Source organism: Carettochelys insculpta, chromosome 1 (genome assembly GCF_033958435.1).
Source record: "Carettochelys insculpta isolate YL-2023 chromosome 1, ASM3395843v1, whole genome shotgun sequence".
NCBI lineage: Eukaryota > Metazoa > Chordata > Testudines > Carettochelyidae > Carettochelys > Carettochelys insculpta.
In genome coordinates, this window is record NC_134137.1 from 203,983,746 (window position 1) to 204,005,375 (window position 21,630).

Genomic DNA, 21,630 nt, shown 5'->3' on the forward strand with positions numbered 1-21,630 from the left:
CTTTTTACTGACACGAGTGTCCACATGTATGGCCACTTAACCGGTCCCATTGGCCTCAGTTTGCTGTTCTGGCCGATGTGAGTGGTAAACTACGGCTACTGGGATCTGCGAGTGGCTGTACCTGCAGATTCTTGGATAAAAAAAGTGTCTGCTAGCCCACCAGTGGCAGACCCTGGTGAGCCACATGTGGCCCCTAGACTGCTTACTGCCCTCCCCTGGTCTTGACTATGTCTTGGTATGTCATGTTCCTAGCTTCATTAGGACAGGAGCTTTATTTTTAGTACAGAGATTTATTTTCCATTTTTGGAGGAGCATCGTGCTTACAGAAATCATAGGTATCACGTACCAATTTAGAAAACAAATTAAAGAGAAAAGAAACTGAAGCTAAATCTTCACCAAAAATATACTAAGGCTGAATTTTTTGTTTGCTTGTTTGTTTTTGGTTTTTAAGCTTTGCGTTCTCCAAGCAGAAATAAATAATTCACAGCTACTTTCACAGTATATTTTGCCTCTAACCAGCTCAACCAAACTACTGCCAAGTAAGCATATGAATTTTGGGTGCTTCTTTGAAACTTGCTGCCTTTCAAAATTTGCATTCAGCAAACATCCCGCCATGCTATTAAGGGGCAGAGTGCAATGTTATTTCTTGGTACTTTATAGAAAGGCTCCAGAATGAGAAGTGGGCTTATCACTAAAGAGATCAGTAAGAAGAAAGGATTTTTATCACCTTGGCTAAATTTTCAATTTGTAAAAACAAGACAAAAGTTTACTGTTGGGCAAACACTGCTACGCCAACACATGGCTTTCCAAAGAAGGTACAGTTTTTCCCTCACTGCCCAGCCAACACACCTCATTCCTAACTGAGGTTATGTCTATACTAGACATAATAGCCGACCTCTGATACACCATTTTAGTTACACCAATTGCGTAGCTAAAATTAACTTTTCAGCCATCGACTTTCATGCCTCCCATCAACCTTCCTTAATCCTTGCTGCTCACGAGGAGTTCAGGGGTTGTTTTGCACACCCCATAAGATCGATCCTGAGCGGGTCAATCTTCCGAGGTAATGTAGAGTCTAAGGGTGTATCTAATGTAGAGTCTAAGGGTGACTAGGCACACAGCCCATTCAACCCTTTGGCTCACTGCTGAGGCCTCCAGCACCAGTGTCAGAGCAAACAGAACTGTGAGGAGGACACCTCTTCATCAGCATATGAAATGAAAACATACCAGTTTGTTTTACACATACACACATATAACCCTTTCGCCTGTGTCTTCTACAGCCGCCCTTGCTTTGACTGGTACCATGGGCGTTTGTGGTGTTTCTTGATTTCTAGAAGCATTCAGACAGTATCCCAATTGCTAGTGTTGTACAGTACAGCAAAGGTAATCGAGTTACTTCCAAAAAACAAAAACAAAATGAAACTTAGTGGGGTACCTGGATCAAGTGCCACTCCTTCGATGGTGACAACGCAGAGCAGATCTGCCAGCTCACCCTGGTAAACCGTTGGGTTGTCCGAATGCACTGAGACATTAAACACGGGACCTAAAAAATAGCAATTTAATCCCATTATTCATTCAAGAGTCCTTTGTTGTGCTACCCAAAAGCTTTTAACAAGTGCTTGAAACCATCTAGGTTAGTTTGTGAAGCACTTTTACCTTAAATGACGAATATATTGCCTGTGCTTCCAAATTTATGGGCCCACTTGCACATTTTTTAGGACACTGAATTTCATGCTGGTGGAAGTTGCCAATTACCAGCTCTGAAGTCCTCTATTGATTCGCAGAAGTAGTACAATATGGCTGTAGGAAATTACCCCACACTGTTCTCTTCCAATATGCCTCCCACTGGCCCTGGACGAGGCCCTGTGAGGTCTAGAAGTGAATTTGGTGTCCTTCACCTGTTGATTCTTGACCCTCTTCTGCTTTGATTGCACAGAGGTGTGAGGTGGACATTTCTATTAGGAGCAGACAAAAGACCAGCTCACCTCTTAGAACACAATTTTTATTATAATGCCACATGACCACACACTACTTCTTTCATGATCCTAGCAAGTTAAAACATCTGTGTTTGAATTCCTCCAGCTGGACAATGGTTATAATTTGGCTATTCAGAGAGGTGTGGTGAAGTGCTCAGCTATTATGGTGATACACACCACACACTTTTGATAAGTGCCAAATCCATGGTGCAAGATTAATGACAGAGTTATGGTACTTCACATAGGTTACGTTACTAGTACTGTACCTCCTTTGTGGTCAGAAGACTAAATATCCCATAACCTGAGTCCATTAAAGTAAGAGTTCAGCTAATACAGAGGTGAGAAACCAGACAGCAATCTGTGGTCTAATCCCTATTTTAAATCCAGTGATCTACCTCTTACAGATAGCCAACAGGCCTTGGTTGGGAAACCTATGAAAATCCAGGTTTCTTTGAGAAGTTGTTCCAGCAACTGAGTAGATTGTGCTCCATCTGCAAGTCACTGCTGCACCAGTGATCTGGGATGGAATTAGGGCATTGTGCCACTGGCAGTGTAACTTTTTTTTGAGATACTGAAGATCACAGTGGGCTGACTGTGGTCCCTAGGGATTACAAAGCCCTTTTTGCCAGAGCCAAAATTCCAGGGAAGATGAAGCAATTACTTTGTGGCTTCCTAAATTCCCCCTTTGATTTCGAATGGGAATTATTTTCTTTACTTTCTATTAAACTGTAGTGCAACATTCCAGCGTGCAGTTAAATTTCCTGTCGTTCTCTCCCTCCCCTGGCTGAATTGGCTGCATCTCAGCAATGCAGCAATACCTACCTAAGCAAAACTATGCAACTGTTTTCACACTGAAAGGCATTATATAAAAGTGCAAGATGCACCTGAAAACTTGGAGATAAATGAATACCAGAGGAACCTTAGAGGTTGTATGAATTACTGGTTGAGACTTATGAGTCTGCTAGACCACATTTATGGAAACCAGAGACCCAGAATACTATGAAGTTCAGATGTTTCATGATGGGTGTTCTACAACTGCATTATACTAAACACACATTTAAAAAGTTAACATGCTGAGCCCTTCCTTTCCTGCCCACCACCAGGAAAGAGGAAGGAATATTAGCATGACCACTTCATCAGACTCTGTCCAAGATCTTCCTGTGAAAACTCAAATTGTTTCCAAAGATAGTCAGCAACCTTGCTGCTGTTAGCACTGTTACCATAAAGTTTATCCTTCATATAAAAGAAATCAAGCTCACTCCAGGCAGTCTTCAGTGAGTTCTCTAGCTAGAAATTAAACAGGCTCATGCACTTGTTACAAAATCCATGTTAACTACCATGTTAGAACCATGCCCCTTCATCTGAGTGTACTTGGATTTATAAAATATAGAAGTCTCAGTGTGCGAGATTGCCATGTTTGCTTGCAGGACCGCTGCCCTCTAAGAATTTAACATGTTGTAGCGCAGACTGAACTTGCCAAGCACTATAACCATTGAATCCTGTTTTAGCTGCACCTCAGTTTTACAGTGAGTAACTACAGCCTTCCAGCATCAGTGAATGAACTCCCACACCAGGTCACAAGGGAATCGTTGTATGACCACAGATCCTGCCACTGTATTGGCAGGGAGATGAGAATTAAGCTTGCTTTCTTGTACATACTTCCCTAAAGGCCATCGGCCAGAGTGAGAGAAGAACTGTCTAGTCCTTGTCAGTGTCGCTTTGCTCTGCTGAGTGTTTCTGAAGCATAGCCCTGATACTCTGTGTAGGTGAAGATTTATCAATGCAGAACATCACACACTGTGACTTGTAGTTTCTGTAGGTCTCACTTCTATATTAAAGATGAGTTCACCCATGATCTGCTCCATTTTATGGACACTGATTGCCGCCATCGAGGCCCAGCAAGCTGCTAGTGCAATTTCTCAGCTGGGTGGAATATTAGCAAACTTCACCATAGAAGAACTTCAAAGCCAGAGTCAAAGTGCTGAGGGCATAATTAGACAAACATTTTTATCTATTATTTTTCTCTGCTGTCAGAGCATCAGCTGCCTCTCCCAGCTTGTCACCAGCATGCCCAAGTTTCTAGGGAATACTGAAGCAACAAATAGAGCAGCTGCTTCCCTATATTCGGCATCTAATGATTCAACGTCCCCTGGGTAAGCCACAGTAACCAGAGGGAAATCATTAGTTTCTTTCCAGAGTGCACAAATCCTACAAATCATCTCCATTCTTGGGGGAAACTGTCCCTGAAGCACAGAAATTTGGGAGAATGGGAGAGGACAGAATATCATATATGGATGTATATCTATCTCATAGAACTGGAAGGGACCTTCAAAGGTGATGGAGTCCAGTCCCCTGCACTCACAGCAGGACCCATCACCATCCCTCACAGATTTTTTTCAAAATCTATTTGCCCCAAATCCCTAAATGGTCCCCTCAAGGATTGAGCTCACAACCCGGGGTTTAGCAGGCCAACGACCAAATCACCGAGCTATCCCTCCCTGTTACAAATCAGCCTACGTTAGACGTGCTGGACTGCAAAAGAAATCCCTGAGATATTTCAGGAGCCAAAATTTTGTCCCAACAGAATAAAAGTCTTGGGTGTCCTCTTTCAAACAGTGCTTTAAGCGAGCGCTGTCGCAATAAGAACGGCTAAGCTAACAAGCCTGGAAGCTAGCCACACAATTTCAGCCTCAGCAGGAGCAGTTTCCCTGTGAGGCACCACTCAATCCCAATGTGCCTCACCCCTGGCCTGAAGAGACCACCTTTCCCCGCAGGATGAGATCATGGCTCAATCAACTCTTCGTCCCTCTGCAGAAGTTGCAGGTACACGGGGACAATCAATGCTCATGGTTACGGTTGTTTGTGATCTGGGCGCTGAAGCAGGAACTGAACTGAGATTACCGACTATATTGTCACACAGACCATAGAAACACCATCAAAAGGTAACACGTTTTACTCACCATGCACCTGGGCAGGATTTGCATCAATGAGCTAGATGTGAAGTGCTCCGTAAAGCCTCACAAGTCTCCTGCAGCCCCCAACTTCCCAACCGTTTTTTAACTTAAAAAGCAGATGAAAGCTGTTCATTCAGAGTGCTGTAGCCCTCATTTATGTTTCCCCCTTTCAGCCAGTTGCCTTGACTTCACCTAGAGCTAATAGGAAGAGAGGAGCAGGAATGAGCAGTCACCTGCTCCCACAGGAAGCGGTAGGAACGGTGTCCCAAGCCTCTGTTTGTCAGAAGGTGGGAATGGGCGACAGGGAATGGATCACTTGATGATGGCCTGCGCTGTTCATTCCCTCTGGGGCACAGGGCATTGGCCGCTGTCAGAAGACAGGATACTGGGCTTGATGGACCTTTGGTCTGATCCAGTATATCTGTTCTTATGTCCTTACAGAAAGAAGCCATGTTGTAATTGGTCAGCTAAAGCATTCATAGTAAAACAACTCTCTACAATGGCATTTTCTTTCTAAGGGCTCCAAGGAAAGCCGTGGCCCAAGAGCAACAGCATGCTGCTTTCAGGCATGCCTCTTTGCACAGGGCACCTAATTAAAATGTGCAACAGTAAGGACTTCGGTGGCGTTGGGCAAATTGGTTTGGTTTATCCTCACATGTTTAGCTCCAGCTTAATCCCATTGCCTGTACTTAGTGCTTTAAAATAGGCAGGGCTTTTTTTTCTGGCAGAACACTGCGGAACGGCATTCCACCACCATTTTTGCTGGTGCCGCCATTTTGAAAATGCAGCAGGCGCCACAGCCCAGGGGGCGCAATTCAGGCGCTGGCGATGCCGTTTTTAAAAACTGGTTGGGAGGTTCCATCTGAGTTGCACAGGGTTGTTTAAGAGTCATTTGCAGCTCGTTATGCTGTTGCCTCTGGCTGATTGCTCCTCTGCTCCCTTCCTGCCCTGCCTTGAGGATGGAACTCAATTTAATTGGTTTAACAGCTGTTAATGAAACTGAGTTCCATGACTAGCACGGCAAAACAGGCAAGAACTTCCCATGCTGCAGGTGGGGGCAGGGGGAGCCAGGTGGAAGAGGTGGCAGCAGCTTGACAGGGAGAAGCAGCCACGGCAACAAATGAACTGCTCAGCTCAGCTGCTCGCATGAGGTATGGTTGGGGCGCATAGGGGAGGGAGTGGAGTTTAAGACAAGGGAGTGGCAGAGTGGTTTAAGCTGGGGAGTTGGGGGGAACTAGTGGGGTTTAAGCTGGGCGTAACGGGGGGTGGCTCAGGCCACGGCACCCGTGAGGTGGTGGCTAAGCTGCTGAGGGGGGCAGCTCAGGCCCTGTGTGGCGGGGGGGGCGGGGAGTTAAGCCATCGGAGGGCGGCTGGGACCCCCCACCCAGGAAGCAGCTGAGGCCCTCCTGTGGGGGTGGCTAAGCTGCCAGAGGATGGTTAAGGAATCTGGGGAGTAGCTGGGACCCTGCCGGAAGGTAGCTGAGCCCCTGGGAGGTGGTTTGGGCCCTCCCAGGAGGTGGCAGGGGCCCTGCATGGGGGTGCGGTTAGGCCGCAGTGGGGGTTAGCTTGGGGCTTGCATTCAGACACCTTTTTACTAGAAAAAAACACTGAAAATAGGAGCAGTCACTATCACAAACTGGAATTTCAGTTCCCATGCAGACAAATCACATGACTTGTTTCACAGATCTCATTGAGCCCTCAGTCAAGCCACGTTTGAAATTATTATTCAGTAGATTTAAGTTTGGAATATTTAAAGTCGAACTACCTTGAGCTTGGAAATCAGTCCTCTGTTTAAAATGATTTAGCTCTGACTCAATCAAATAAATCCAACGAAAAAGTTTGAGCATCAACGTTGCAGACAAGCATTTTTAGAGAAATTTGGACAAAACTGGTTCCCTAGCTTTGAAATTAAGTTGACATTTTATAAATCTCATTGAAACTTAAAACTCAAACAAAGAGCAAAGTCCGAGAGCAAGCTGCGGCATGCACTCAGGTAAAACAAGAAATACCTCTTCTTATTCTACTATATTACAGTTGAAAAGATTAAAAAGTTATCTTAAATGGCCATAAACACAATATTGCGGCATTAAACAGATCTTCAACCATAGCTCTTCCATTCTTCATTTCTAAAAGATTGCTTACTCAAGACCAACATTACACCACCTTGATTTTGGGACTGCAGTGCTGACGAAGAATGAGGTTAAGCATAATTTCTTTTTAAAAAATCCATGTTTTTTAAAAGAAACTAACTGGGAATTCGTAAATTCTAGAACCAGGATTTATTTTCTTTAATTTTTTTCGGAACACCACTCTTGATTACCTTCCCTGGCCCAATTTCAGGGCCTGAGTTTAAGTTCAGTTCAAAAAAATACAATACGTCTCAGTGCCCAGTAATCTGAACTGACTTCACTTCAGATTTTTTAAAAATGTTACAGCAATTTCTTTTCTGGCTACACTGAAAAAGCTAATAGCTCAAACAACTTCAAAGTAGGTTTATTCTTTAAAGGTCAGCTCTCTACACAAGCCAGGCTTGAACAAACTTGGTTTGGTTGATAGAGATATGCTTGCACAACATCTGTGAGGTTAAGGATTGCTTTCCTTTTATTTTTAAAAATTCGTGTGGAAACTTTAAAATAAAAGCAGCACAATTGATATCAATCTTTCTAGATTGCTGGGTTAAGACCAAGTAAGGTGCAGAAAATTTCATTCACAAAATAAGTGTTTCAGAAAAGTTAGAAGTAATGGAAAAAAGAATTTTATACGGAAGATGGAAGACGTTAAGATGGTAATCTTAACTTCTTACATTTTATACTGCATTTGAGACTGTTCTCAAAAGCACTATTCAAAAATCAAATTTAGCTTCATGTAGATAGGTGCTACCCCTATTTTATAAATGCGACAAATGTGGCACAGAGAGGTTAAGTGACTCGCCCAAGGTTACGACAACTCAATCAGAAGTACAAACAGGGACATCTGTCATATTTTCTTCCCCAACAGTCAGGCAACGATCACTGTGTACTTGAAATCAGGGTGTGCCCTAAAACATGTCAAAAAAACATTGATGCAATCTGCACACTCTGTTCAAAAATATTACTCAGAACTGCTTATGGCACTAAGCCATTCCCCACTGCACTAAAGATGCCATAGTCTGCTCTTCCCCAAGTAATAAACTCCTTCCTCTCTCCACCTCCACCACTGGCATTAGCCTTTCTATACAGTTGTCCCTGACCAGCACCATCTCAATTTCGTAACAGTCATTACAGGAAAAAACCCTCTGTACTTAAATATACGGTTTACATTTCCAACTACAAATGGACAAGAGGAGCTATCTTTGATGACTAAGCGTATCTCTACCCACTAACAACGGGTAGAAAATACCGGGATTCCTTGACAGAGATTTTCTGGTGCATTGCTCTTCATTCATTTTCCTGATTAAGACAAATATATTTGATCAAGTAAGCAAGGGGGCAGAAAGAGAGGAGGGAAGGGAGAAGTAGTCACATCTCCGGATGACTAAGGGGCACAATTTTATTTTAATTACAACTTTAACAACAAATAGCTCATATTTCAACAGGTCTTCACTTATTTTACTCCTTCCCAAACAAGTGATAAAACATTGCTGTATAATGAGCTCATACACAGACGTAATCCAGAGTCAAAGATTACACAAGGAACTCCTTAAATTCTCTTTTGTTTCTGACTCTCCCAGCTTTCACCCTGCGCTGGGGTTTCTCAGGGGGCAGCCAGCACAGTAAAGCTAAGCTCAACTGTTGTATCTCACATAATGTGCTTCTGTAAAATAAGATGCAACCCTCCACCGAGTCACTTCTGAGGGACAGAAACCCTGTACTGGGTCTCTGTGTAACATGCTGTGAGAGAAGCCGTTCTGGGGAGGTGGCGAGTGGCAGGGGGGTGTGTGTATAAGAGGAAATTGCCAGGCACTTGGGAAGGTTGGGAAGGGGTGGCTCCATGCTCTCAGAAGGGGTGGGGCTGAAGCAGCCAGCCCCCAGTGCCACCCAGAGTGCATCATGCCACACCCCTCTTTCCCCCAACCAACCCTTAGTGTATCCCACAGCACACTGAGAGGTGCTCTGGCAGCAACTTAAAGAGCCCAGACCTCCAGCCACCACCACTGCTGTGGTTGGGGGGGCCGGAAGCCCTGAGCCCTTTTGGATTAGCAGGCCTTGGGGTGAATGCCTTCTTTGCCCCCGCCCACCCCATCTGCACGCCTGGGTGATGGCAAAAAAAAAACCAATGCTAGGGAGAAGCTGCATGAATTTCAGAGCATCTGGGTGCCTCTGGGTACACAAGTAGGAAGCTTTTCACACCAAGGTCACTGGCTCAACGGTGGCCCAGCTAGGAAGAAAATGAAAACAGTACTATCTGATGGCTGAAATGGCCTGTGTGGAATGAATGTCCCCTATGAGACCTAGCAGACAGGGCTCCTTGCCACAAAAGCCATGCACACAGTTACGGGCTTGTAACCCAGCTCTGCAAGACGACAGGAAAGGCGGTGGGAAAGTGAACACACTCCCCCCTTTCACGGGTGATCCCCTGCGTGTGCAGCGAAAAGAAATACTGTGGAATAAGAAGTTAGCACTGCTGAGAGTCTAAGTAATTGCCAGTCTCCAGGGCTGTTGATTTATTAACCTTTCAGTTGACGAACAGACCTTTGCCCTCAAGAGACTAGGAGAATTTAACCAAATGGATTAACGATGAGTCCTTTAGGTTAGAAAGGACGGGGGCACTTGGTTTAGTAAGAGGCAGCCCTGGTGATTCACTGTACGAAGGAGCAGCTCTTGCATCATTCAGCATGTGGGGTTTATATTGTGAAGTGGACAGGGTTCAGTACAAGTAGTTCTAAGTTTGAAGAAACCTGGTCCAGAAGGTGGTCTAGGAAGGCTCACGAGCTGTGGGCGGACAGAGCGTGCACTACAAAAAGCACTTGAGAACTATTACTGCAGAAATGGTAAATCTTCCATTTCCAGAGACGTTTCAAAGTAGAATGAAAAAGCACATTGTAAAATCACTAAACTCTTTAAACTGAGACTGAACGTTTCTCTAGCAGATATGCTTTAACCCGACTAGAGCTGTTGGGACTTGCAGCAGGAACTAAAACAAATCCTGTGGGATGTTATGCAGGCACTTAAACTCTATGATCACAATGTTCCATTCTGGCCATAAAAATCTATGAAGTGATACATTAGCTCCACAACCTTCAGATGACCCAGGTTCTGGGAATACACAACTATACCTAGAAGTTCTACTCCCCTACCCCACTCCCTCCTTCTAACTGATGGGATTCTGAAATATAGAATTGCATCACATCTTTCAATTAATAACATTTTAAGGAATTTTTTCCTTTTGGTTTCAGACCATGAATTTTTAAGCAAAGAAACAAGAGGGATGAGGCAGCCTCTGCCTGCAGCCAGCAAGTCCCGCCACCACGGGGAAAAAAATCTAGATGGAGACATTTTCTTCATAGATATTCATGGAAAAAACTTTTCAGAACAATGCCATGTTTCAAAATTATTATGGTGGGAAATACTGGAGTTTGTGTGCAGAGTCTCCAGCTTGCATATAGAACTGTTACAGACCTCCTGCAGTTCAAATGGGTTACATTTCACAAGGTGTAAACACAATAAAAAATAAGAAGGTTTCCTTGAAACACAGCCAAGCTCAGACAACAGATCTGGGAGGAAGCCAGGTCAGAGTAAAGGACTTCCTATCCTGTAAGCGCCCCAGCTCCAAAAAAATCAATAGAGACAGAAGGATGTTGCTAAAAGCTTTCATGTAAAACTCATTAAGGACTTCCTTCGCTAAGAGAGATACTCTGTTTTCTTATTGATTTTCCCTATCACCACCACACACCCAAAACTGTGGGCTCAGAATACTGTCATAGCTTGAGCTTGTCAAATTGGAGGAGGTGAGAAAACTACAGTTGCTAGTTGTTTAGAAAAGTAACCTGATTGTAACGCACTGGTGGCAGTTAAAATGTCTTTCTGGCCTGCAAGTGACAGATCTAAATGGTAAGGAATTCCAGGTGGGGAGGCAGTGCTATTACCAAGAAGAAGATGGAAGCACCACGAAGAATAAGTTAGAATTCACCACTGCAAGGTCTCCCCTCAGCTCAGCTCAAGCAGCCTAGATTTTTCAATCCTCCAAGGACTTGTTCCAGCCCATATCAAGGATGTCAGTCTCACTGTTCTCTACCCATCAGCTTTCGTTTCCTTCGCTTGGTCTTCATCAGCGCCTTCTTCTCTGCGAAGTGCCACGTGCAATAACCTTTCTTACTTCCCTGACTCTTGTCTTGGACCTTGATCAGGTTAAACTCTGTACACAGGTGCTAGAACAAGAGGTGCAGCAGCACCCTTGGCTTGAAGTGGTTTCCATTATATACAGGTTTATAGTTGAGACTGCTGGCTCTCTGCACCCCCACCATAAAAATTGTTCCAGCACCAGCGACTCTGTCCCCATTTTCTCATTAGTTAAAAAAAAAAAAAAGTATACCACCTTCTGTATGAGACGGAAGAGACAGAAGGATTCATTTATTAACACAAGCACCTTTACTGTTATTGGGCCCCTTTTGTCTGAGGCTGGTGAGGTATCCTCAAATCTTAGCTGAAACATTTCTCCTCAAACTGTGCTTTTTAATTTCTCCCTAGCCTTGCTATTTATCTGTGTAATTATTATTTCAATCCCAACTGTCTCCTGAATTTAAATTGTATTTTAATCCATCTTCCCTGTAAATCCAACCACGGACATCACTCCCCCTAGAAGACTGGTTGCATTGTATCTGCCTGTAATCATTTTCTTAAATTTCACTCACCTATCTGAATCCAGGAACAGAACAAAAAAAGCAGAGGGGTTGGAATGGAGCTTGAGGAAGGGAAGTGTGCTACATACTCTCATGTATGCCCTGTTCCTAAAGATAAGCAGACAATCTTTTTCTGGGGAGGCAGAGGCTGGGCACATTTGCTTTTTTCTACAGCGATGTTTCAGCCTGGCAGCACCAGCATTTCCCATCCAGACAGAATTAAGACAAGGTCCCAAATAAACCTACTGACAAACAGGAGCATCAATGTCAGCTAATCACTCAGTCAGGAGGTAAGGCAGCAGGCTGAGATGGAAGGGAGGTTTTGGAAAAACTACCACTCGGGGGAACTGGGAAGGTCAGATAAGATGATGCTACAATCAGAAGCAGATAACGGTTTGAAATTTGCTCACACGCTATGAAACGTGAATTGTGAATACATACATTTTAAATTACCCTTTGCTATTTGCCTATTTAGCTTTGACTCAGGTTTGAGTCAGGTTTCTCGTAACACACATTCTTAATTCCTGTGCCATAAGCAATCTCAAAATGGCAACACACGCATTCAGCTAACATACACCCCGTTGAAACAATAAGACACTGACTGTGGTTATTGGTTGGTGATGATTTTATTATTATTGTGCAACTGGAAATTAACAGTTCCTAATTTTTTGCACCAACCTCTGTCCTCTCATCAACCTCAGAACACCTTTTCCCACAAAGCTTCAGATACCATACATATAAAAGGAATGATAAATATAAAAGTTAACTGATAAGCATGGAGCTTACTGGTATGCACACCAGTTAACCAGCCATTGCTCGTTAACTCTGGTGGTGACAAACTATGACGGGGCGAGGGGAGGGGCAGACAGTGGGACCACATAGCCGCAGCAGGGGCCAGTGGTGGAAGCGCATGGCCTCGGCAGGATCTAAGTTAACCTGGTTAACCAGTTAAGCACTATCACTTTAGTGGTTAACCATTTTTAACATCCATAGTACATAAAGTAACTCTGGGCTGTGTGTGGGTCCACAGAGACACTGAAAGGAGAAAGAACATGTGGGGAACAGGAAGAGATAGAAAATGAATTCGCTGGCTGCACTGATGCTTAAAAACAGGGTCCATTTGCGCATGGAGCCATTAATTCTGATGGAAATGCTCTTGGGGAATTTGAAATATGTAATCACTAAAAATCCAAGAAATTGCCAGTTAAACAAACATTAGCATCCAGAGCAGCTTCAGCTCTTGTATAACCACTGTAAACCCTCTCAGACTACTCAGCACTATAAAAAGTTAACGGAATGCAACCTATTACAAATCAGACATGTACCTGCCTGAAGCCTCAGTCACACTCATGCACACATTCAGACATCAAACCCATCTACAGACGACATCGGTCTATAAGAAATAGCTTAATCTAGTTGATATTGCAGCTAAAGCGTAAGTGTAAGAGCAAATCTGAGGTACAGAGGCTTGCAACTGTGTCTTTGCTGAAATTCAAAATACCCTGTTACACTTTGGAGTCCAAGTATGATTGGGTTTTACGATGTTTTGGGCAGTGGGGCATGCAAGAAGAAGATGCTGCAATGTTAAAGTTGGCTTAACTGGCAATTTCCTAGATTTTTTGCAATTATATTGATTGGAAATGCACTTGGGCAATTTTACTCCGAACTAATTACGTTTGCTTTAGAACAGAAATAGGATTCTCCATGGCTTTTTAGCGTTAAAGCTCTCCCCAAGCAATCATTACATACCAGCAATATAGGGCCTGGGTTGGAAAGCCCAGCAGCCATTCGGCACATAGAGATAGCTCATGCCATAAGAGACCTTAAAACCTGGTGAAGGAAGGAACATGGGCAAGGCTGCAAGGTCAGGCCCAAGTCATTTACAGTATTCCAGGATACAGCCAAACACAATGAACGTTCTAGCAACCACACCCATGTGAATGTGGAGATACTCTCAGAGCGAGCTTAGGAACAGCAGCAGTGACCCCAGAGATTAGTGACACTGGCACATGCACTGTGCAGCACTCAGCTTCCTCCCAAAGCACAAAGACATACACACTGGATTCTGTACTAACCTGAGGTTTGGAAGTCTATCTGGATGGGATTGGATAAGCCATTCACTGCCTCTCGCCACATGCCACCACCACCTGGGGACCAAGCAGTCACTACACAGCGATACAGACCAGCATCAGACACCTGTGTCTGGTACATCCTATAGCGGAACTCATTCTCCTGAACTTTCTCCAGGACCACACCATCCACCCGGGCCTGGTCTGTCCAGTCTTCCAGTCGTACTACTGAATCCTGGTTCAAGGAGATTATGCGAGTGGTCCCATTAGGGTTTGACTGGTCCCCCAGTGGCTTCTCTGCTGTAATGAGAACAGAGTAACGCGGCGTCTTGATGTTCTGGGACGATACCTTGCAAGTCATCTCAAAGGTATGACCGGCCACGAAGAATGGCTTCAGTTTCACAGCTTCCACTGTTAGTGTATAGTCTGAAAGAGGGAAGGAAACAATAAGCAATAAAAAATGGTATGCTTTTGTGTAGCACCTTTCAACCCAGCAGATTTTCCAAATACTACACTAACAAGCAGATGCAGTGCTAGGGCAATTTATCTTGTGCTGGTACAGCCTGCAGGTTGGTATTTAGCATCTTACAGTGTTACATAAGGAGCTAGCATAGGCCATGAAGAACACTATGCCTGATAGACACTGCAGAAAAACCATGGCAGGTGGAAATCGGGTAGTAAAGTTAGATGTGGACAGGATGTCAGGGAGAGCACCCTTACATTTGAATAAAGCCCAACAGGATCAAGGCCTCAGTTCTACTTTACTACAGGAAGTGCCACTTCAGATCAGAGTGTGAGTTGCTGTGCTGAGCCAGTGTCTCCAAAGTGAAAATTGCAGCCTAACAGATCAACAGCACTTCCTGCAGCACTGTAGATTTGCTGGCAAGATTCATTCAAGTAGTGTCATAGCCTGATTTGGCTTAGCTTGCAAGATCAGCTGGGATCAGACTATCACGAGGTTTGGTTGCCAAAAAAAAAAAAAGCGCACGCACGCACGCACGCACACAGAGTCCCCTGCACATTTCTACATACAGGTAAAAAGTCCAGGTGCATCATCTTCCACCAGAGGACTTCTCACCTGTACTCTACCTATTTAGCTACATCGGTCATAACTAATATTGGAATATTAGAAGCTGCCATACATTTCCCTGTTTCTTCACAAGTCTCTGGAAGCGTGAATCCTAAATAGCACTTAATGCCTGGATTTGGGAAAATTCTGCATCTAGGAGGGGAGTAGAGTCCCCAAGTCCTGGGAAGTTTGAGCTAGAGAGCAAAGAATCAGAAACAAAAAATAAAAACTGGCAAAAATATGCCCCCAACCAAACAAAACAAAACCAAGAAAAAAAATCAAAAGGTAGACCAAGGTGAGCTGCAAACTCATCAGGTTGCACCTACACTACAAGATAAATTCGAATTTAAGGCAGTTAGCTCGATATTGCCATGTGACTGTCTTCACTGTAAACACCATTAGCTTGATTTAGGGAGCACTAATCTCGAGATTACAAGATTGCAGTTACCCAACAGCTATAGCGTCAAGCTTGAATTCAGAAGTTCAATTAAAGGCCAGTGTGGAAGCGCCACATTTTAAAAGTGAATTTATTAGCCTCCAGAGGTGTCCCGTATGTAACCCGCAGTGCCCCTCAGTGCACCGCCCTGGCCGCTGCTCTCCAGTAACAGCAAGACCATGAATTTCTAAGCAGGAGCAGCGAGCCTTTAGCTGTGGGCTCATGTTTGTATGAGAGCCTGAAAATGTGTCTGTCTTTCTTTGCTAATAGCGCTGTGAGCACATCTACTCATTCTACCCATTCAAATGGCCCTGCAGGGAGTTTGCGGCTGTGTCTGTACACTTGCTATCTTTTTCTGCACTGCCTGGCGCCAGCCCATGCCTTGCCACACCATGTCTGAACGAGGCTGTGCTGGGGGTCGTGCTTGCAAAAGAGGCTGAGAAACTTCTTCTCAGCAATTTACTCTGGTGTGCGAACCCCCTTCCCTCTCCCACAGGTGCCACACAGTCTGGGTCTTTCCCGCGCTCTGCCACATCATGTGGGTAGCCCCCAGCCCAATAAAAGGATGTGCCTGCCGTTCGGTGCTGGCCAGTCACACTTTTAGGGCTCCAAGGATGGGAAAGATACTGGGGTCTTTGCTGCTGCCATGGGGAAGTTTCCCCCCTGGCAGCTAAGATACACATGAACCTTTGCTGCTGCCAGGGGAAAGCCCATAATGGGCTTGCTGCTGCTGGGGGAAGTCTCGTGAGCTGGCGGGGGCTGATTCCCCATGAAAGAACCAGTCAACTGGACCCTCAGCGCTTGCCCCCCCCACCCTGCCCATCACCAAGATTTGGGGCTTCCACCATCACCTTATTATACCTTCAATGATATTCTTTGTGTTGTTCTGTTTTGTTCCAATGATCCCAGTAGAGAACCCGGTTGTTGCACAAAAGCCTGATGGTGCACCGGAAACCCAAAGACTCTCCCCAGCAGAAAGGTAATGAGGCAGGAAACCAAAAATTCTTTTTTCCTACACTTCTCTATCCTCTTTCTTCTAACTTTGTGGGTCCCTGCATTATTTCCAGGGATCAGAGGGGAATGAGGAAAATGCAATGTGGGAAGATGATGTCAAAGATCAGTGAGCATGCCCAGAATGCTCCAGGGATGAGGGAACTGTGAGATAGGTTCCCACAATGCACTACTGCGACAGTCAATGTTAGCCAATTTGAGTGTGGCAGCAGCGAGTTGACTTTGTGAGGAGCATGTGGGAAGTGAGGATGGTGAAATTCAAACTTATAAATTCCAGAATTAGAAAATCGATATCAATAAATTCAAATTTATGTCAGTGTAGACGCATTCTCATGTATATTGTTCGCTACTGGGAAAAATCAGATACTTGAGAAGACACCAAACACCATATCATCTGGGGACTGCTTTGCACACAAAAGCTGTACTTGTTTTATTAAGATCAGTTTAAAAGTCAGTTAAATAGCTGTACAGATGCATCAACTGACAACTCCCAGTTTAGTTTACATCAGCAAATTTTACGAACAAGTTTAGTTAAATTGGTGACATTTCCATGTTTAGACAAGAACTTTTTACTAGGTACCTTTCAGAGAACAAAAGAAGTCACCTGAAGGCCTTGTGGCCAAGCTATGAGACAGAGCAACAAGGGCTCCAAGTCACATCCCTTACTCTTAACCTCCAACACCCTCGATAGGCCAACTTAGGTGAAAAAGGCTGTCTCCCATCTCTCTCCAGCTTTGATGGTTGGGATGGATCCTCCAGCTTTCCAATGGAGGGAGTACAACATACGTGGGGGTTCAGTGGGTATCACAAATTGAAAAAGCCTCCAGGTTGATATTATCTGTCTCTTCTGAACAAAGCAAGATAGCTCCTTAAAGCATAACCCCCGAACCACTTGGGAAACCATATTCACATGATTGGTGCGAGCATGCATTCTTTCCAGCCTGTGCCTGCACCACACCATGCCAATATAGTGAACTTTTCTGTCAACTCGCAGGTATCGATTGATTATTATGGAATATCCAGCAAACACAAGTGAAAATAGCAGACTGAAGCCAGCTCAGCATTTAGTGCTGGTTTTGCTACAGTGCATTTTCTTCCAGTAATGAAAATGACTGCATATTAACCACAAACCCAGCCACGCTGTGCAAGGCAAATCTTTACAGGGCAACAGGGAAATAAGCTACAGTAAAGCAGCAACATATGCCCCTCAAATTGAAATAAATATTTCTGCCTTCCCAGGAGAGCAACACAATACTAGTTATGATTACATTTTGCAGTGTTCTGCCTTTAAATAGTCATTGTTCCAATGAGTAAACAGTCTACAAAATGAGAACCCAGACAGGACAACTTAAAATCTGCACCATACAAAGCAGAACACGGCACAATATTCCATAAGGCATCGGGAGGAACAGGAAAGGAATATGGTACTAACAGTGGTCTGGGTGAGCATGGAATTATACATTCCATACAGTATATTTTGAAAACATTAGGGTTGCACTGTTAGGTGTTCAGAAGTCTAGAAAGATCAAAATTATGGTTGCAACCAACTCTCTGCCCCCTTACACATGCACATTAAAAGCAGTCTAATTACACAATCACATTCTATTTTTCCGTACCATCATTACTACAAACTTTGATATACTACATTATTTATATTTTTGCAGTACCCACAAGCCTGAGTAGGCCATTGTGCTGTGTAAAAGACAATACCTGTTCCAAATACTTTATAAGCTAAAGACAATATAAAACTGCATAACAATTGATTTTGACTTAATTTATACTTACATTAACTTTGTTGTCATAATGGTCTAATACAGCTGAGTATCCTCAACTCCCACTGAAGTCAATGTGTGCAATTCTACTTGTATTGAAGTCAGCCAGAATTTGGTTATTGACTTCAATGGGAGCAGGGTGAAGCTAAGGGAGAGCTTTGAAGCCTTGCAAGAGGTGCTCAGCTCTTTACCCTGCAATGCTTTATTAGTATCTCAAACGAGCAAATGCAGAGTTGCACTAAGTGCCTTTCATTTTTCTTTGCATTGTCATTTAAGTAAAAATGCATCTGCTTTGTAGTTTTCATGGGGCCTGTCAAAACTTTTTTCCTCCAAATGTAGGACATGCTATGAAACAGTGACTTCAGAATGCTTTTACGTATCACTGATTTGAACTTTGATATTCCTATGTAGAAGAGCCTATGTTTGAAAGCTGAATTTTTCCATAAATTGACATTTTAACTTGTCATCATTTCCAGGTATAAAGCACTGGATCACATTATGCAGTAACAGCTTTTTAAGACTTAGAGGGAATGTAATGAAATCCCATGGACAGTAATAGAGTAATGAAAATAGTTACACTGGTGTAACTGTGCTCTGAATGCCTATACACTCATCCCTCTTCTAACAAGTACTTTACTAACAAGTACTTGCTAAAATGAGGAACATATATACCCGCCTTTATTCACTACATGAGTGATCTTCCCCTGCTTATATGAGCAGTGTCCCTGGTCAGGGTGTAGGGAGACCCACCGCCCTGCAGCTGGAGCCTTCTCCCTCCCTTCCCTCAGACATGAAGCTGTCTGACAGCCCTTAGGCTGGGGGAAGAGAGGGAGAAGGCTCTTAGCCTGGTTCCCTCCCCTGCAATGGGGGGAATGTGAAACTGACCAGCCTTGAGCTGATCAGTTTCCCAGCCCTGCAAGCCAGGGGAAGACTGGAAGCAGCCTGCCCCTGGTTCTGAGCTTCTGCCACTCTGGGAGCAGGGAAACCGACCAACCCTGGTGGTTCCTGGCTCCCCTCCCTTGCAGGAAAATTTCAGTTATGCATGGGTTCCAGGAACAAGCCCCTGGGTAACTCGAGGGTTTACTGTATTAGTCCCCCCGACCCCACAGACCTCACCCTCAGCCAGGTTTTAATCCCACCCCCATGGTCCCAAACTGCCTCTGGCCTTAGAGCCCCCCTGCCAGCAGCTCCAAACTTCCCCAGCATTAGACTCCGCTTGCATCCCTCATCAGCCCCAGCCTTAGACACTTCTCCTCCTGCAGCCTCTTGACCTGGGCTGCTAGGCTGGGTGGCTCCCCCCCTGCCCTCCTGCTTTCAGCAATTAACTCAAGTGTGAAGTTTTCAGCATCTAGGCATAAGGTAATTGCTGTCCCTAGTGATAGAGATAGCTGCTGGAGATGACAGCTATCTCTTTTGATAGATATCTGCCTGAGGCAGCAGTGCTAAGAAACTGCAAATGGCTTCTTTAACAGTCACATGCTACTGGGAACTGCCCAGTTGGCAACTTTTAACAAATCCAATGGGACCCACGTTTGGGTCCCGATCCATAGGTTGGGAATCCCTCTCTATATACATACACTTCTTCCTACTTCTGCTGCCAGACTATTCAAATACATCAGAAAAGTGGTTTATGTCAAGTTACAAGCCCTTGGAACGAACTGGAGACTTTTACATGTATTTTAATGGGAATTTAGCATTGCTCTTATGAGTTTTCACCTACGAGCAGAAATTTGGAAACCAATTGTGCTTGTATAGTGAGGGATGAGTGTACTAGGCAGCAACCCGCATGTCACCATTTAAGTTGGAACTCAGTTTCTATTGTAAGACCAATTTTAGCAGTTTATGTCTGAAACGAGTAGAATTATTCTATCAAATTTAGGTTGATACATTAAGAGTTGAGGATAAACGAGAATCTAACTATTTCACCTCTGTGTAGCCACAAATGGAAAGAAGCAAACACCTAGTTGCTGGACTCAGCTAGTTGAGATCTACTGTCCAGGACCTAGTTAAGTAACTCAGATAATTATGGTAGATAAAAATAGCACACCAAGGTTGATGTGCTATTTTTGAGCTTAGCAGAAGTTCATCATACCAAACCTGAATGCAACAAAAGTCAGGCTGCAGGAGGAGACAGATAAGGGATTTCCTATTTGCTGTATCTCCTGAAAGTAAGAAGGCAAGCTAGACAGGGAAAAGGGACCACCCTTTAGGCATGCTACTCCCAGGCTGTCTGTATTTGCCAAGTATCGTAGGAGTAGCCGTGTTAGTCTGGATCTGTAACAGCAACGAAGGGTCCTGTGGCACCTTATAGACTAACAGAAAAGTTTTGAGCATGAGCTTTCGTGAACACAGACTCACTTCACCAGATGCATTCATCATTCATCAGGGAATCTGATGAAGTGAGTCTGTGCTCATGAAAGCTCATGCTCAAAACTTTTCTGTTAGTCTATAAGGTGCCACAGGACCCTTAGTTGCTGTATTAGCCAAGACTCCCTCCTCTAAGACAGTGACACTCACATTGTGGCTCACAAGCCACAAGTGACTCTAATGTGCCTCAAAGCAATCTGTGCAGAACACATTAATAATTAAATCACGCAGTGTTTTAACCAATCTAGGTTACTAACCAATCAGGGTGTTTTTACTATGTTATCAACCCATAAAGTTATCAACCCGGACTAAGCACTTAACTTCTTTGCTCTGGGAATAAAATTAGAAAATAATATAGCTCTAAAACTAAATATTTTCCATCCTACTGCTTAAACATGAGTAACAGTAGCGTGAATTCATTGTTTCATGTATTGTACTGTGTAGCCTTTCAGGATAATGTTGATAGCTGGAACTTTTGAAGGGCGACAGTGGGACAGTTGGTTTTCTGACTTTTGAAGAAGTTCATTTCCAGAAATTATTCCTTTAGATGAACTTTTTCCAATAAAGAAGTCAGTTAAGAGTGCTGGTGACAGGTAGAGAGGTAGCCGTGTTAGTCTGTATCTTTGAGAACAACAAGAAGTCCTGTGGCACCTTATAGACTAACAGATATTTTGGAGCATAAGCTCTCATGAGTAAAGATGAAGAAGGTCTTTACCCATGAAAGCTTATGCTCTAAAATATCTGTTAGTTAATAAGGTGCCACAGGACTTCTTGTTCTGGTGACAGATGACAGCTTGATTTATGCAACTCTTGCTTGTGAACATCTTGCTTGGAAGGTTGAATTTAAGCAGTTTTGATGAATAGTTATAATAGTAGTTAAGATAAATACAAGCACAATAAAGTCTACAGCCCATTAATGTAATAAGCAGAGGAAGAGCACATTTATCTATTCCATCTTGATGTGTGGCTTTATACAAGTATTCATGTACTCCAATCACATGCTTTGAAAATGGCTTTAATAAATGTAAGCTATCTTTGGATACATTATATAAAGTGTACATAATTTAATTAAATCTATGACAGACATCACTATTTCAACTCATACCTCTTGAAGGAGGAACAGCGTTCATCTTTGAATTTAAAATGTTTTCACTAGAGA

The 21,630-nt window shown here is 43.8% G+C and overlaps 1 protein-coding gene across 1 annotated transcript in view; it reads right to left on the reverse strand.

Annotated features, from left to right (window-relative positions):
- PTGFRN (prostaglandin F2 receptor inhibitor) overlaps positions 1 to 21,630 on the reverse strand; it is a 116,882-nt gene that overhangs the window by 21,813 nt on the left and 73,439 nt on the right. The window contains exons 6-7 of the mRNA XM_074998001.1: positions 13,823 to 14,242; positions 1,436 to 1,543 (exon numbers count right to left, since the gene is read on the reverse strand). Coding sequence (XP_074854102.1) covers positions 1,436 to 1,543; positions 13,823 to 14,242 — 528 coding nt within the window. The remainder of the gene's footprint in view (positions 1 to 1,435; positions 1,544 to 13,822; positions 14,243 to 21,630) is intronic.